Source organism: Trachypithecus francoisi, unplaced genomic scaffold (assembly GCF_009764315.1).
Source record: "Trachypithecus francoisi isolate TF-2019V2 unplaced genomic scaffold, Tfra_2.0 Lachesis_group0, whole genome shotgun sequence".
NCBI lineage: Eukaryota > Metazoa > Chordata > Mammalia > Primates > Cercopithecidae > Trachypithecus > Trachypithecus francoisi.
In genome coordinates, this window is record NW_022681453.1 from 44,897,050 (window position 1) to 44,913,484 (window position 16,435).

A 16,435-nucleotide genomic window follows, 5' to 3' on the forward strand; every position below is an offset into this window, starting at 1 on the left:
CTTGAGACAGGCCTAAAGAAAGAAAAGTTTTGAAGGGTTTTATTTTTGTTTTTTGTTTGTTTTTCTTTACTTTTTTCTTACCCTAATATTGAAAACAAGGAGCAGCCTCTACAAATTCCACTAGAAAAAAAATGATCACAGAAAATATAGGCAAATGAAATGTACTCTTTGACTGCTGTCTTTCAACTTTCAAGTGTGCAGGAAATGGCTAAACAATTTGAAAGTTAACAGAGTTGGTTCAAAACCTTTGATTGATTTGACATCTGATCCATCACATCACGTCTTTAACAGGGTAGAGGATTACCTAAGTTCATATTTCTTTTCTACTTTGGTAGGCATTTGTCAGATTCTCCCCATGGGATGTTTGAAGATGCACCTGAAGAGGTCAATGACATTTGAATTAATTCTGTATTTTTAGTAGAGACAGGGTTTTGCCATATTGCCCAGGCTGGTCCCAAACTCCTGTCTTCAAGTTATCTGCCCACCACGGCCACCCAAAGTGCTGGGATTACAGGCATCTGCCCAACCTCTTTGAATTAATTCTGTAAAATGCCATTTTTTAAAAAATTAACCACTGCCACCAAAATATTTTTAATATGATTTTGGTATAAAGGGGAGAATCATAGCAAAGCTGGCATAAACTCTAAAAAACACAGTTTGGAAATTGGCTATATTCCATAGGAAAAGATCATTCACTTGTTTTCCTAGATGACTGTGATGGGGTTTAAGACACCCCACCTCAAAATATGGCATCTTGGCATTTGAGAAAATAGCAGAAGCAGGAAGATCATTCTCACCTTCCCCTCACTCTTCTTCTCTGAAGCAGGTCATAAAACCTTTATTCCAGAGATATCCTTTCTATACCCAGAAGAAAGAAACAGCCTTTTCCTCCTCAAAGACACAGAGAAACCAAGAAGAACTGGAAAAAAAGGCCTTGCTAAGTTCCTGTCAGTTTCTTACCATTAGATCATACCCTCTTTTTATAATCATACTTCTGCAAGACTGTCTACTCTTCATCAAAACTAGCATTAAAAATACACAGATTTTCCTGTTTTTTAGGATTTTTTCTGAAGGCTTTCATGTCATGGAATATTTATATTAAATAAAATTGCATGTTTTTGTCTTATTAATCTTCCTTTTCTTTTAGAGACCTCAGCCATGAACCTAGCAATGAGTGAGAAAAGATATTTTTCTACATGTACAACTGGTTGTCATTATTCAATATTTTTAAGTGTCTATTTTAAAAAATGGTCTATGCAACTACATACAGCCTCTGCCCTAAGAATGTATCTCATTAGATATGTAAGAATCATGCTTCACAATATTTGGAGATTTTGATGGAGTTGGAAGTTTCAAGGTAGGAAAAGTGAGTCTGGTTAGAGATAATTATCAGGTATTCATTTGTCTTAAAAATGACCAAATAAAATTTCTAAAACTAGCTAGGAATCTTTGAAAGTAAATATAACTCTAAGACCCTTCAGCTAGTTAATTCATGTACTAAAGAATTGTTGACTAATAGCTAAGCCAAGAGAATGTTTGCTTCTCAAAATAAAAACCTCTCAAACAGCATTTGCTTTGCTAAAGTATAATTTTAGTTTGGCATTTCTAAGTACCATTGAAATATTTTCAACATGATTAATTTTGCAAGTAACATACTAACAGAGGCAATCATGTTCTAAAGTAGTCAGATTATTATTGTTTTGTTTTCAGCCTTGAATTGGCATTGTAAAATTATTCTTTCCATTTTTAATATACGCTTCTTGAATTCCTATCTTTAAATCATTTTGACATTCAATTTTGTGCTACCAGTTGTGGATATTCAGGTAAGGTATATGTTATTTGAAAAGTCGCTAAAGGAATAGGTTGGCCAGTATTATTGACTGACTGTCTAATTTTTATTTCTCGTGTCAAGAGTTCTGTTTCCTCTTTGTATACATTTGGGTGAATGTAATGTATAAAGAGTATATCTTTCAAATAATCTAGTTACTGACATCACCAAACCCACGAAGACAGTCACCTTTGGTAAAACTGGTAGGATTCCCTCCACATGTAATCATGTTTTGTTTTTTGGTGTTTTTTATAGTTTCAGGAATTAGAACTACATGTTGTTTGAGTCAAAGAGTGATTGACTCTGTATATTATAAGCATAATTTTATTTTTTTTCCTTGAAGGTGGAAGCAAAATGGCACAGACATTGATTTTACTATGAGTTATCACTACAGGTTGGATGGAGGCAGTCTTGCAATCAGTAGCCCCTACACAGATCAAGATATTGGCATGTACCAGTGCCTGGCCACCAATCTTCTGGGGACAATTCTGAGTCGGAAGGCAAAGCTCCAATTTGCATGTGAGTTTGGGGGTAAATTTTGTAATCTGTGTCTCTGAAAATATAATATTCTTCTGATACCCACATTTTAAAAATCTCACTTTGCCAATAATATATTTGAGAATGAATGTGAATTTATGGGCTTTTGACAATCTTCATTTTGTGAATCTAGATTCCTGTATATATTAGAAACCTGCTTCTGAAAAAGAAAAAAAAAACAGAGAAAAGATCAACATTATTATATTTTGTGAATTATTTTCAGAAACATTTCTAAAAGTTCCAAACATAAATATTAATATAAAGATATATGATATAGCATTATTTTTCTTTTTCTTTTGCATTGGATATCAATGTGGAGAGCAAAGGAAGAAAAAGCTGAGGGCAGAGATGTCATCTGGGGGAGGTGGGCGTTCTCCCAAGAAAAGCGATCATGCACCCACAGTTTGATGTAGGTGGAAATAAAGTGGTTGCCAAAGGCAGGTTTTATATTAACTGTAACAATGTCCAGCTGCATCACATAAATGTCATCCAAGTAATTACCTTGGTGACATTTGGGGACATTAGCAGATGAACAATAGACATACTGCGTCTAATATCCTTTATATATAGTGTTTCCAGGGACTGAAATGTTTCATATTGGATTCTGCAAAGGCCTTGTTTGAGAGTAATTATATCTGTTGATGTGGATAAAGTAGAAGGCTTGCATTTCTCCCTTTGCACCAACCATTATGTCCTGGAGGATCTATCCAAGGAGCCAAAAAGTGAGCTGCTATACCTGCAGGGCTCATAGAAATGTCTACACTATCTCTTACTTTGAAAAAGTAATTGTTCTGAAATTTTATTAATAAATACATGCCCAAAACTCACCTTGTGAAACTATTTCAGTCATCAGTAAACACATGAATTAATAACTGGGTCTATTTCTCATTGCAAGTCTTGTGTTCCAAAGGTTATTCTACACCAGAGATCACTTGGTCTACACAGAGTTCTCTTTATGTTGACCATTGTGAGGATGGCTTTACTTCTGATTTTACACACACCACATACACATACACACATGCACACACATAAACATATATACAGATATACACACATAAATACATTGCTAACTGTATCCAAATGTATTTGTATCTATGGAAGTAAGAAGTGAATGTGGAAGCCTATTTACCTAAATAGAAGGTGGAAAAGGGCCAGTGGCTACTTTGGGACATAGGATAAAAATATTTATAACACTTGATTTCTTCATTTCAGCTAAGACTATCACCTGGAAAAATAATAGGGAACAAAATAACATAGAAACTTATGTTATAGAAATGAAGAATTGTTCCAGACTTTGAATGATTCTGCCACAGCAATTGTTTATTTCTCCTGGTTGGGTAGGAGATGACCCTACAACATACACATGATATGAATCAGATTCCATAATCATAAATTTGACTTTTTGATAAAGGGTACTCTATATAGCATATTTATTGGCTATACCCTCGAGTTTCTCTAGAGTTATGATTCTATCTACTCTTGAAAACAGTTGAATGTCTACATCTCAAATTAATGCACTCTTTTATATAACCATATTATTTCTTCTCCTTTGTTCTGTACTTTTTAACAAAAATATGTTTTAAAATGTCCTACATTATTATATCATACCTTCTTTCTGCTTTAAAAATTTCTTGCAACTAGAAATTTCCCTAGTTAAAACTTATTTTGTCTATGCCATATCAGAGAAAGTCTCAATTAAGAAGAAATTATATGCTTTCATCTGGCTAAATGGGACAAATCAATTTTTCTGTCCTTATTAACTTTCCCATCTTATCATAACATTTTCCGTTTTGGGGCAGAAGGTGTATGACTGTTGTTCTTGAAGAGCATTTCTATTACCATTAATGCAGAAAGTAAAATGGCCTATATCCATTAACTAATCTTTCTTCTGCAAAGTTAGAGGATCTTGGGCTCTAAGAGCTTGCAAAAACAAGAACCACAACATGGTGGTGGTGTCATGTCTGAAATATTTCTTATTATATCCAGGGAGACATGTGCTAGAGTGTGGAAACAGAAAGAGTAAAGGGTATAAATGCAAGTCCCCAACCAAATGAAAAGTTCCTAAAGTGCATGAACTGTAACTTCATCTTCATTATAATTCCTCACAACCTCCTTCATATTTTTTTTATAAATTTTTAACAATATCAATTTTGATAGACAAGGCCTTTGCTAGGATAACCACTGTAGTTAAATGCTGAGATTTTGTGAATAGAGAGGTCTGAGTTCAAATTCTTTTCGTCAAATATCTAGTAGTATGAAATTAGGTCATTTCTTTTTTTTTTTTTTTTGAGATGGAGTCTCGCTCTGTCACCCAAGCTGGAGTGCAGTGGCCGGATCTCAGCTCACTGCAAGCTCCGCCTCCCGGGTTCACGCCATTCTCCTGCCTCAGCCTCCCGAGTAGCTGGGACTACAGGCGCCCGCCACCTCGCCCGGCTAGTTTTTTGTATTTTTTAGTAGAGACGGGGTTTCACAGTGTTAGCCATGATGGTCTCGATCTCCTGTGAAATTAGGTCATTTCTTAACAACATTAAGCCTCTGTTAAGAAATCTATACAATGAGAATACAGCAGTGGCCACCACATAGGACAATGACATGGAGTCACTGAGAAAATGAATGTCAAGTCCCTGATCCATTATGGACCCTAGGGAAATGACAATTCTAATTCTTCCTTTCACTATTATACCTCTCTCAACTTGGACAAACATCTATATATTTCAAACCACTTGAGTTTCTTATGGAAAACTCTTCTAGTTTACATTTTAAAACTTTCTATAAGGCTAGTTTCTTGTTCTTTTGTTTTCATGTCAAATATAATACATGTGGTTTGACATATATTATTTCACTTGAATTGGACAACAGCTGTAGGAGGCAGTTGCTATCATTGTCCCCATTTTACAGATTAGAAGCCTGAGGCTCACTGAGATTGGGGCTTTCTTACAGTATGTTGTTAGAGAAAAGTTGGAACTTGTGTATAGAAAAAAAAGACTTCAGACTCTAAAACTCATGCACTTCATCTCACGGTATTGAGTCCTTCTCAAACACTGACCACACACTTCATGTGGGCCTTCTTTCTTTGTTTCATTTGCTGGCACAGTGGTTGTTTAAATAATAAACCATATCTTCAGGACAGAATGGTTCAAATAAGCCTGGTAGTAGATGTTGGTGCTTCCTTGTCCACATCCGCTTTTGCAAGTGATATGCCAACCCCCGGCTAGTAATACCCACAGATATCCCTTTTTGCATTTCATGCCCCAAACCTCTCCATGGGATCAGGCTGAAACTAGACAACAGCTGCGACACCTTAATTAGCTTCTTCATTTGCTTTTTCCTTCATCCTCCCCTGCCTTTCTCCTAAGAGGATTCCCTCAATAAATCATATGCACCTGAATCCTTGCCTCAGGCTCTGCTTCTAAGGAATCCAAAGTGAGACAGAGATTAAACATTTAATATGAGATTGCCGATCTACTTACTGATAGAAAAAACGAGTCCAGAAGCCCCACTCCTATGAACTCTCACAGATAAGAACAAGCTATGCATCAAAATAAAAATGTATCAACCCCTTGCTTCCCCTCAATTGGCAGTCCATTGCAAAATGTCACTTTGACCTTCAGAACAAATGGTCTTATGAACAACCTTTCAGAATGTACCCTGTCCGTGGTAGAAATGCTGCAGGGACATACCTCTAGATAACTGATGGCTTTTGTTTGTCACTTTTATCCTGGTATTCAGTAATCCAAACGCACACTTTGAATTTATTTTAGACACAGACTGTAACACTCTGCTTCATCATGAATCGTCTCATCGTGAAATCATCCTGAAATGTGGCCTGTGTATGAAAACTACCTGTGGTGAAATATACTCCTAAATCAAATCTGTCTTTAACCAACTACGTAACTTAGACAAGTCATTCGCTTCTCTGGACTTAGCTAAAGTATATTTTGAATTATTTGATTACAAAAGTCTCTTTCCACTGTTGTCATATAATCTGTCCTTCCAAATACTCAGGTAGATCCTAATTTAAGTATCTCTTTCTTCCCCAACCCAAACTCTACCCTAAAACAAATTCAGCAGGTGTCTAGTCACCAAAGGATTTTGTTATCATCCTGGCATTCTTGAATGATAAAACTCATCTGACTTCTAAAATCACTTGTAGCTACTTTGAATTTTGTTTATTTCTCAAAGACTTTGGTGGTAAAGGTTGAATGTAGACCTCCTCCTTTTGTATGTATGTTAATGAATTACTCTGTACTTGTGTATGAAAATATTACATCTGTCATTGCTGTTTAAAATGTCATCCTTGAGAAAATAGGTGTTTTGAAAGAAACCCATGATATCACTCAGATGTAATTTTTAAAGGCCCTTATAATATATAACTCTACCAATGAAAAGATAAACATTTATGATAAAAGGTAGTCATGAATGGGACTTTTTGACCCTGCACTATTTAATGTTTAATCACAGCTAGCATTTCAAATAAGTTTGTTCCATTACTGCAGAAGGAAAGGCAGCTGGGCTGGAGCCTCCTAATTGACCCTTCATTTATTCATCCTCCAAGCAACCGGAGAACACCTAATTTATATGCATCAAGCACCACACTAGATCCTAAAGATTAAATGGTAGATAAGAAACAGCTGCTTCCTGTCTTCACAGAGCAGACAGGTGAAACCTTTAATACAATTAAAAATAAGAAGAAAAGGAAAATAAAAGAAATTGCTAACGCTTACAAAGTATTATGTGGCAGGCATTGTTCCAAACTCTTTATGTAAATTAGCTCCATTGATCCTCACGATAACCCTCTGAGAGTATCACAGTCTTCACTTTCAGATAAGCAGAGATTGAGGCATAGAAGAATGAACTAGCCTGCCTAAAATCACACACAGTATGCGGCAGAGTCCATTTTCAAATCCAGACAGAGTGGAGAGTCCATGCTCCTACCACCTACTGCACTGTCTCAAAACATCAAGTGAAGTGAGAAAGGTGAAATTAACCTATAACAGAGTGGAGCTCAAAGTGAGAAGTAGTGAAGTTTGTCTGAATTGGAGAAAAGGCAAGGGAAGCCTTTCAAAGGGAATGGGCTTGCATTGAACCTTGACATGTTAGTTTGTGTTCTAGACAGAGAAAGTGGGTGAAGAAAGTACAGGTTGGAAGAACACTAAGAGGAAATGCAGTTGTGTGAACAATCTTCAAGTATCGAAGAAAGTTTGGGGAGGTGGGCAAAAGACCTGAGAACTGAAATGCAGAAAGCTAGGGATCAGAAATGACTGGTTTTCTAGGTTGAGACTGAAAACTAATTTGGAACCACTTATAGATAGTCCTTCATATCCAAGCCTAATCTTCAAGCAATAGGATAATTTAGAGATATTATGAGATGCCAAAGAAACATGCAAAAATCCATCATAGTACAAAATTCAACACTCAGTATGACATTGTGTACATATGTTAATTTATGGTTAAATGGGTGTGCCAGGATTGCCCATTTCATATAAGGTTACTATGAGGACCAAATGTAGTATGTGGAAAGCAGACGGCAAGGGCAACTGATAGACTGGTATGAGTTGAAGACGGCGAGATAGGCAGGGGTCTGGCCACACAACTGTTAATAGGCCAAGTTTTGTATTTTACTGCTTATCCTACGAGGAATGGAACCGTCCTGAACAATGTTAAGGATGTTGAAGTTGTTTATAAAATGAAGTTTGAAGCCTGGCTCAGTGGCTCACACCAGTAATCCCAACACTTTGGGAGGCTGTGGTGGGCAGATCACGAGGTCAGGAGTTCAAGACCAGTCTGGCCAACATAGTGAAACCCCATCTCTACTAAAAATACAAAAACTTAGTCGGGTGTAGTGGTGTACTCCTGTAATCCCAGCTACTCAGGAGGCTGAGGCAGGAGAATCGTGTGAACCCAGGAGGCAGAGGTTGCAGTAAGCTGAGATCATTCTGCTGCACTCCAGCCTGGGCAACAGAACGAGGCTCTGTCTCAAAAAAAAAAAAAAAAAACCGTAGTTTTAAATACCACATACTATTTCCTTAAATATGTTAGTCTGACATGTTTTGATACTATTAATATTATTGAAACCATAGTACACATACTTAGGGGGAATCCCAAACCTCAGATTTATCATAACTTATATGATGGAGTGAAAGAATTCTTGCACCACATCACAGGATTGATTTTAAATGGTTCAAGGTTGAAATGCAGTAAGAATGCATTTTAAAGGGCTATAAACATGTAGGCATTTACAATCATCATAATTTTTTTCCAGAGGAATGCAAAGGGTTTTACACCTGCCATGCCATTCATCTTTATTCTATACCTGTAAGCTATTCTTAACCATGTTTTACAGGTGAAGACATTAAAAGGCAGGACAACTATGTTACTTGCCCAAGGTCAACTAACCTACAGCAGACCCAGAATTTCTAACATCTTGAAACAACTTTTTAAATATATATTTATTTTGTAGACAGGGGAAGTAAATCAGAATTCTCATGAATTTAATGCCATATTCAAAGAAAAATAAAAAAAGGTAAAGTCATAACATAAAGGTCTTTGACTCATTATAGAAGGATTCTAAGATGTTTGTGTATTTAAAGGTGATATATACTTTTATTTCTATCTTTCGGCTAGGGTCTTATAAGCAGAAACAAAACGCCTCACATTTAGAAATAAATGTTAAGAGTTTCCAAATGTCTTTAAAATTCTTTCATATATAAGAAATGTAAAAGCAGTTATACATGATCCCAATGATAAGGTGATAAAGTGCATTTATATCAGAAAAAGAAATTAATACCCAGGACAAGAAGCTTTAAAAATAACACTTAAAAATGCATTTGGAAATTGTAAAGTCTCTGATAATTGTGAAGTGCGTATTAAGTGGGTAATGCATACCTAATTACAAATGAAAATGCTAAATGGTTTTAACCTTTTTTCTACATCAGAAAAGAACTAGCTGAACAAAAATCATGAAGAAATATTTTTTCTTTAATTTCTTAAATTAAAAAAGTTGGTAAATTAGTATTGATTTTTTCAGTATCATTTTCAAATAGCATAAACAATGTTACAACGGATTTAATATTCTCAATTTGTCTTAATGAAATCACAGCATAACCATGAATTGGTATCATATGAAGGAGAAAACTTTGTCTTTGCCTTTAAAAATAATTCAGATCTTAAACAAATAGACTGTAAGCAGTTGCATGGTTAAATTATAGCAAGCCACTGTTATATTTATATTTAAAATCAACAGGTAAGCAGATTATTCAATGCTTTAGCCTCATTTTTTCCACACTATCGCTGCTGGAAATCTATTTATGTATCTTATCAGAAATGGTACTTTTTCAAAATTCAGGCCTCTCCCACTGCCTACTTCTACTTATATTCAGCAGGAGCTACTCTTTTTAATTCATTTGAATAAAATTGCACAGGCTAAGAGTTGGGATGGGAGGGGAAAAGATCAGAAAGTAAGGGATCCATTCTATCAAAACTGGGAGTTTCTGACTTACAAAACTGAGACAGATGCACAAGCTGAAATGCTTGCTTATTACTCTTATGTTATTTGACAAATGGTTTCAAGGAATTTATGAACATAGCACGTAAAGATTTTGCTTCTAAGATTTATAAGATTGGTTCAAATTACAGTGACATTTTTTTCACTAAAGGATGAGGCAAATATTTCTGTTGTTTATTTATGTATAAATAAATACATAATACAAAGAGCATTTATAAGTAATAATTTATATACAATTATCTGAATATATATCCAACATTGTCTACAAAGTAAATCAGATTCAGGTGTTTAAATAGTAAATACAGGACAGAAGATGGCAGGTAAGAGGCAAGACTAGCTTGCAGCTCCTGCCGGGAGGAACAGAGCAGCATGTGGAGACTCACATCATGAACGTTTGCCCCCGAAACTACCCCAGGAACATACCAGGAAAGCCGACAGAATCCACAAACCCTTTGAAAGAACTGGATCACTGCTGCAGGCTCCCTGAGATGCAGAAAAGCTTTGAGTCTGCTTGCTTTCTCAACAGGGAGGCTGGTGGTCTGGGGCAGGTTCTCAGTCCTGGTCACTAGCTGCCTGGAAATAGACTCAGTGCTGTTGGGGGCGGATGGGGCATGGTGGGAGTGAGACTGGCCTTTAGGACTCAGGCTGTGTGTGGGAGGGGGGTGAGGCCTGTGACTGCCAGCTTTTCCTCGCTTCCTTGGTGAATTTTATGACTCAGCAGAGGCAGCCCTAATCCCCCTGGGAATATAACTCCATCACACTGGGAAATGTACCCCCATCCCTCACAGCAGCTGCAGCAAGCCTCACCCAAGGAGAGGCTGAGCTCAGACACACCTTATCCCTATCCCCATCTGGTGATCATTTTCTATGTGTCCTGGTAGCCAAAGACAACAATCATAATCTCTTGAAAGTACTATCACCCTGCCCACCACCTGAGAAACCTGAATACTTAACAAAATGTCCCTAGGGCATGTTTGCATCCTCCCTATAGGACCACAGCTGATGCACTCCTGAAAGTGCCATCTCCTGGCTGGAGGCCAACCAACACAAAAACAGCACTAAACAAAAACACAACCAAGGACCCTCACAGAGTTCACTTCACTCCCCTACTACCTCCACCAGAGCAGGTGGTGGTATCCACAGGTGCAAGACCTAAAGATAGATCACATTACAGGACTCTGCAGACACTCCCCAGTACCAACCAGAGCCTGGTAGCTCCACTGGGTGCTAGATCCAGAAGAGTAAAGCAATCACTACAGTTCAGCTCTCAGGAGACCCCATTCCTAGGGGAAGGGGGAGAACCCCAAATCAAGGGAGCACCCCATGGGACAAAATAATCTGAACAGCAGCCCTTGAATCCCAGATCTTCCCTCTGACATAATGTACCCAAATGAGAAGAAACCAGAAAGACAATTCTGGTAATATGACAAAATAAGATTCTTCAACTCCCCCAAAAGATTATGCCAGCTTACCTGCAATGGATCCACACCAAGATGAAACTTCTGAATTGCCAGGAAAATAATTCAGAAGGTTAATTATTAAGCTAATCAATAAGTCACCAGAGGCCAGGCACAGTGGCTCACGCCTGTAATCCCAGCACTCTGGGAGGCTGAGGCAGGTGGATCATGAGGTCAGGAGATCAAGACCAGCCTGGCTAAAATGGTGAAACCCTGTCTCTACTAAAAAATACAAAAAATTAGCCGGGCATGGTGGCAGGCACATGTAGTCCCAGCTACTCAGGAGTCTGAGGCAGGAGAATGGCATGAATCCAGGAGGCAGAGCTTGCAGTGAGCTGAGATCACACCACTGCACTCCAGCCTGGGCGACAGTGGGAGACTCTGTCTCAAAAAAAAAAAAAGAAAAAGAAAAAAAAGTAAAAAGAAAAAAGAAGTCACCAGAGAAAGGTGAAGTCCAACTTAAAGAAATTAAAAACATGATACAGGAAACGAAAGGAAAATTCTTCAGTGAAATGGATAGTGTAAATAAAAAACAATCTCAAGTTCTGGAAATCGAGGACACAGAGAAATGTAAAATGCACTGGAAAGTCTAAGCAATAGAATGAAACAAGCAGAAGAAAGAACTTCCGAGCTCTAAGACAAGCCTTTCAAATTAACCCAGTCCATCAAAGTCAAAACAATAATAATAATAATTAAAAAATAAATAAACAAAGCCTCTGAGAAGATTGGGACTACGTTAAATATCCAAACCTAAGAATAATTGGTGTTCCTAAGGAAGAAGAGAAATCTAACAATTTGGAAAATATATTTGAGAAAATAATCCAGGAAAATTTACCCAGCTTTGCTAGAGATCTAGACATCCAAATACGAGAAGCTCAAAGAACATATGGGAAATTCTTCACAAAAAGATAATCACCTAGGCGCATAGTCATCAGGTTATCTAAAGTTGAGACAAAGGAAAGACTCTTAATAGCTATGAGACAAAAGCATCAGGTAACCTATAAAGGAAAACATATCAGATTAACGGAAGATTTCTCACCAGGAATCCTACAAGCTAAAAGGGATTGGGGTTCTATTTTTAGCCTCCTTAAACAAAACAACTATTAGCCAAGAATTTTGTATCCAGTTAAAGTAAGTTTCATAAATGAAGGAAAGACAGTCTTTTCCAGACAATTAAATGCTGGGAGAATTTGCCACTACCAAGGCAGCACTACAAGAATTGCTAAAAGGAGCTCTAAATCTTGAAACAAGTCTTCAAAATACAGCAAAATAGAACCTCCTCAAAGCATAAACCTCACAGAACCTACATAACAATAACACAATGAAAACAAGCAAACAAATAATCAAAAAAACCCACAAGGTATTCAGCCAGCAAATAGCATGGTGAATAGAATAGTACCTAACATCTCAATACTAACATTGAAAGCAAATGGCCTAAATGCTCCACTTAAAAGATACAGAATGGCAGAATAAATGCAAATTCACCAATCAAGTTTCTGCTGTCTTCAGGAGACTCAACTAACACAGAAGAACTCAAATATACTTACAGTAAAGGGGTGGAAAAAGATATTCCATGCAAGTGGACACCAAAAGCAAGCAGTAGTAACTATTCTTACATCAGAGAAAACATACTTTAAAGCAACAGCAGTTTAAAGAAACAAAAAGAGCAACATTATATGATGATAAAAGGATTAGTCCAACAGGAAAATATCACAATTATAAATACATATGCACCTATGCTTGTGCTCCCAAATTTATAAAACAATTACTATGAGACCTAAGAAATGAGATAGATGGCAACACAATAATAGTGGAAGATTTTAATACTCCATTGACAGCACTAGACAAATCATCAAGACAGAAAGTCAACAAAGAAACAATGGACATAGACTGTATTGTAGAACAAATGAACTTAACAGATATTTACAGAAAATTCTATCCAACAACTGCAGAATATACATTCCATTCATGGACACATGGAACATTCTCCAAGATAGACCATATGATAGACCACAAAACAAGTCTCAGTAAATTGAAGAAAATCAAAATTATATCAAGTAGTCTCTCAGACCACAGTGAAATAAAATTGGAAATCAACTCCAACAGGATCCCTCAAAACCAGGCAAATACATGGAAATTAAGTAATCTGCTCCTGAATGATCAAACAAAAAGCTAGCTCTTTGAAAAGACAAATAAAATTGGTAGACTGTTAGTGAGATCAACCATAAAAAGAAGAGAGAAGATCCAAATAAGCTCTATTAGAAATCAAACGGGAGATATTTCAACTGATACCACAGAAATACAAAAGATTATTGAAGGCTGCTATGAACACCTTCACACGCATAAACTAGAAAACCTAGAGGAGATGGATAAATTCTTGGAAATGTACAACTTTTCTAGATTAAACCAGTAAAATGTACAACCGGAACAAGATAGGGATGCCCACTTTCACTCCTTTTATTCAACATAGTACTGGAAGTCCTAGTCAGAGCATTCAGACAAGAGAAAGAAATAAAGGGTATCCAAATTGGTAAAGAGGAAGTCAAACTATCTCTGTTTGCTGATGTTATGATTGTATACCTAAAAAACCCTAAAGATTCATCCAAAAAGCTCCTGGAACTGGTAAATGAATTCACCAAAGTTTCCATATACAAAATTAAAGTACACAAATCAGTAGCTCTGCTATCTACCAACAATGACCAAGCTGAAAATCAAATCAAGAACTCCACCCCTTTCACAATAGCTGCAAAAACAAACAAACAAGCAAACACTCAAATACCTAACCAAGGATGTGAAAAACCTCTACAGGGAAAACTACAAAACATTGCTGAAAGAAACCATAGACAAAACAAACAAATGGAAACACATCCCATGCTCATGGATGGGGAGAATCAATACTGTGAAAATGACCACACTGCCAAAAGCAATCTACAAAGTCAGTGCAATTCCCATCAAGATAGCACCAACATTCTTTTCAGAACTAGCAAAAACAATCCTAAAATTCATATGGAACCAAAAAAGAGCCCACACAGCCACAGCAAGACTAAGCAAAAAGAACAAATCTGAAGGCATCACATTACTTCACTTCACCCTTTTCTCTGAGGCCATAGTCACCAAAACAACATGGTACTCATATAAAAATAGGCACATAGACCAATGAAACAGAATAAAGAACACAGAAATAAAGCCAAAAACTTATGGTCAACTGATCTTCAACAAAGCAAACAAAAACATAAAGTGTGGAAAGGACATCCTATTCAACAAATGGTGCTGGGATAATTGGAAAACCCCGTGCAGAAGAATGAAACTGGATCCTCATTTCTCACCTTACACAAAAATCAACTCAAGATGGATCAAAGACTTAAACATAAGACCTGAAACCATAAAGATAATAGAAAATAACATTGGAACAACGCTTCTAGACATTGGCTTAGGCAAAGATTTCATGACCAAGAACACAAAGCAAACACAACAAAAACAAAGATAAATAGATGGGACTTAATTAAACTAAAAAGCTTCTGCACAGCAAAAGAAATAATCATCAGAGTTTACAAACAACCCACAGAGTGGGAGAAAATCTTCACAATCTATTTATACAACGAATGACTGATATCTAGAATCTACAAGGAACTAAAATCACCAAGAAAAAAACAATTCCATTAAAAAGTGGACTAAGGAAATGAATAGACAATTCTCACAAGAAGATATACAAATGGCAAACAAGCACAAATGGGAAAATACTTAACATTGCTAATTATAAGGAAAATGTAAATCAAAACCACAATGCAATACAACATCCCTCCTGCAAGAATTGCCATAATCAAAAAATCAAAAAATAATAGGCATTGGCACAGATGTATTGAAAAAGGAACACTTTTACACTGTTGGTGGGAATGTAAACTAGTACAATCACTATGGAAAACAGTGTGGAGGTTCCTTAAAGGACTAAAAGTAGATCTACCGTTTGATCCAGCAATCACACTACTTGTTATCTACCCAGAGGAAAACAAGTTATTATACAAAAAAAAAAAAAAAAAATACTTGCACACACTTGTTTATAGCAGCACAATTTGCAATAGCAAAAATATCAAACGAGCCCAAATGCCCATCAATAACAAGTGGATAAAGAAAATGTGGTATATATAGCATGGAATACTACTCAGCCATAAAAAGAAATGAAATAATGGCATTCACAGCAACCTAGATAGAACTGGAGACTATTATTGTAAGTGAAGTAACTCAGGAATGGAAAATCAAACATCATATGTTCTTATTCATATGTGGGAGCTAAGCTATGTGTACACAAAGCATAAGAATGATACATTGGAATTGGGGATTAGGGGAAACGGTGGGGGGTGGTGAGGGATAAAAGACTACGTATTGGGTACAGTGTACATGACTCAGTTGATGGGTGCACCAAAATCTCAGAAATCACCACTAAAAAGCTTATTCATGTAACCAAACACCGCCTGTTCCCCAAAAACCTACTGAAATAAAAAAAAAAGGAAAATAAATAAATAAATAACATTATTGGAACAACAAGAAAACCAAAAACAAATAAACAGCAAATACAAATAATAAAGAGTTTTGATGGAAATCCACTGAAATGTTAATTATGTTTTAAAGCAGGAGTGTCCAATCTTTTGGCTTCCCTGGGCTACAGTGGAAGAAGAATTGTCTTGGGCCACATATAAAATAAACTAATTCTAATAATAGCTGATGAACTAAAAAGAAAATTACAAAAAAATCTCATAACATTTTAAGAAAGTTTACGAACTTTTGTTGGGATGCATTCAAAGCCATCCCAAGTTGCATGCAGCCTGAGGGGCTGTAGGTTGGACAAGATTGTTTTAAGGTATTAATTTATGCTCTTCTTTTTCCTAGAAGTATAATATATACAGAAAAGTACAAAAAAGATGAGCAGATAGATCGATGAAGTATTACTAAGCCAGATCCAGAAATGGATATTACCAACACCCCCAGAAGGTCCACCCATTATGTCCCTTTCTAGTTACGACTTCCTCCTCCTGCCTCAAAGATAAGCCATATCTCAATTTGTGAATTTGTAATTATTATTGCTTTTTAAACTTTATATGAATGAAACCATGC

General features: G+C 36.5%; 1 protein-coding gene across 2 annotated transcripts in view; it reads left to right on the top strand.

Moving 5' to 3' along the window:
• CNTN6 (contactin 6) overlaps positions 1-16,435 on the top strand; it is a 303,559-nt gene that overhangs the window by 135,853 nt on the left and 151,271 nt on the right. For both annotated transcript variants that reach the window (XM_033210480.1, XM_033210479.1), the window contains exon 4: positions 2,172-2,347. In XM_033210480.1, the coding sequence (XP_033066371.1) occupies positions 2,172-2,347 (176 nt within the window). The remainder of the gene's footprint in view (positions 1-2,171; positions 2,348-16,435) is intronic.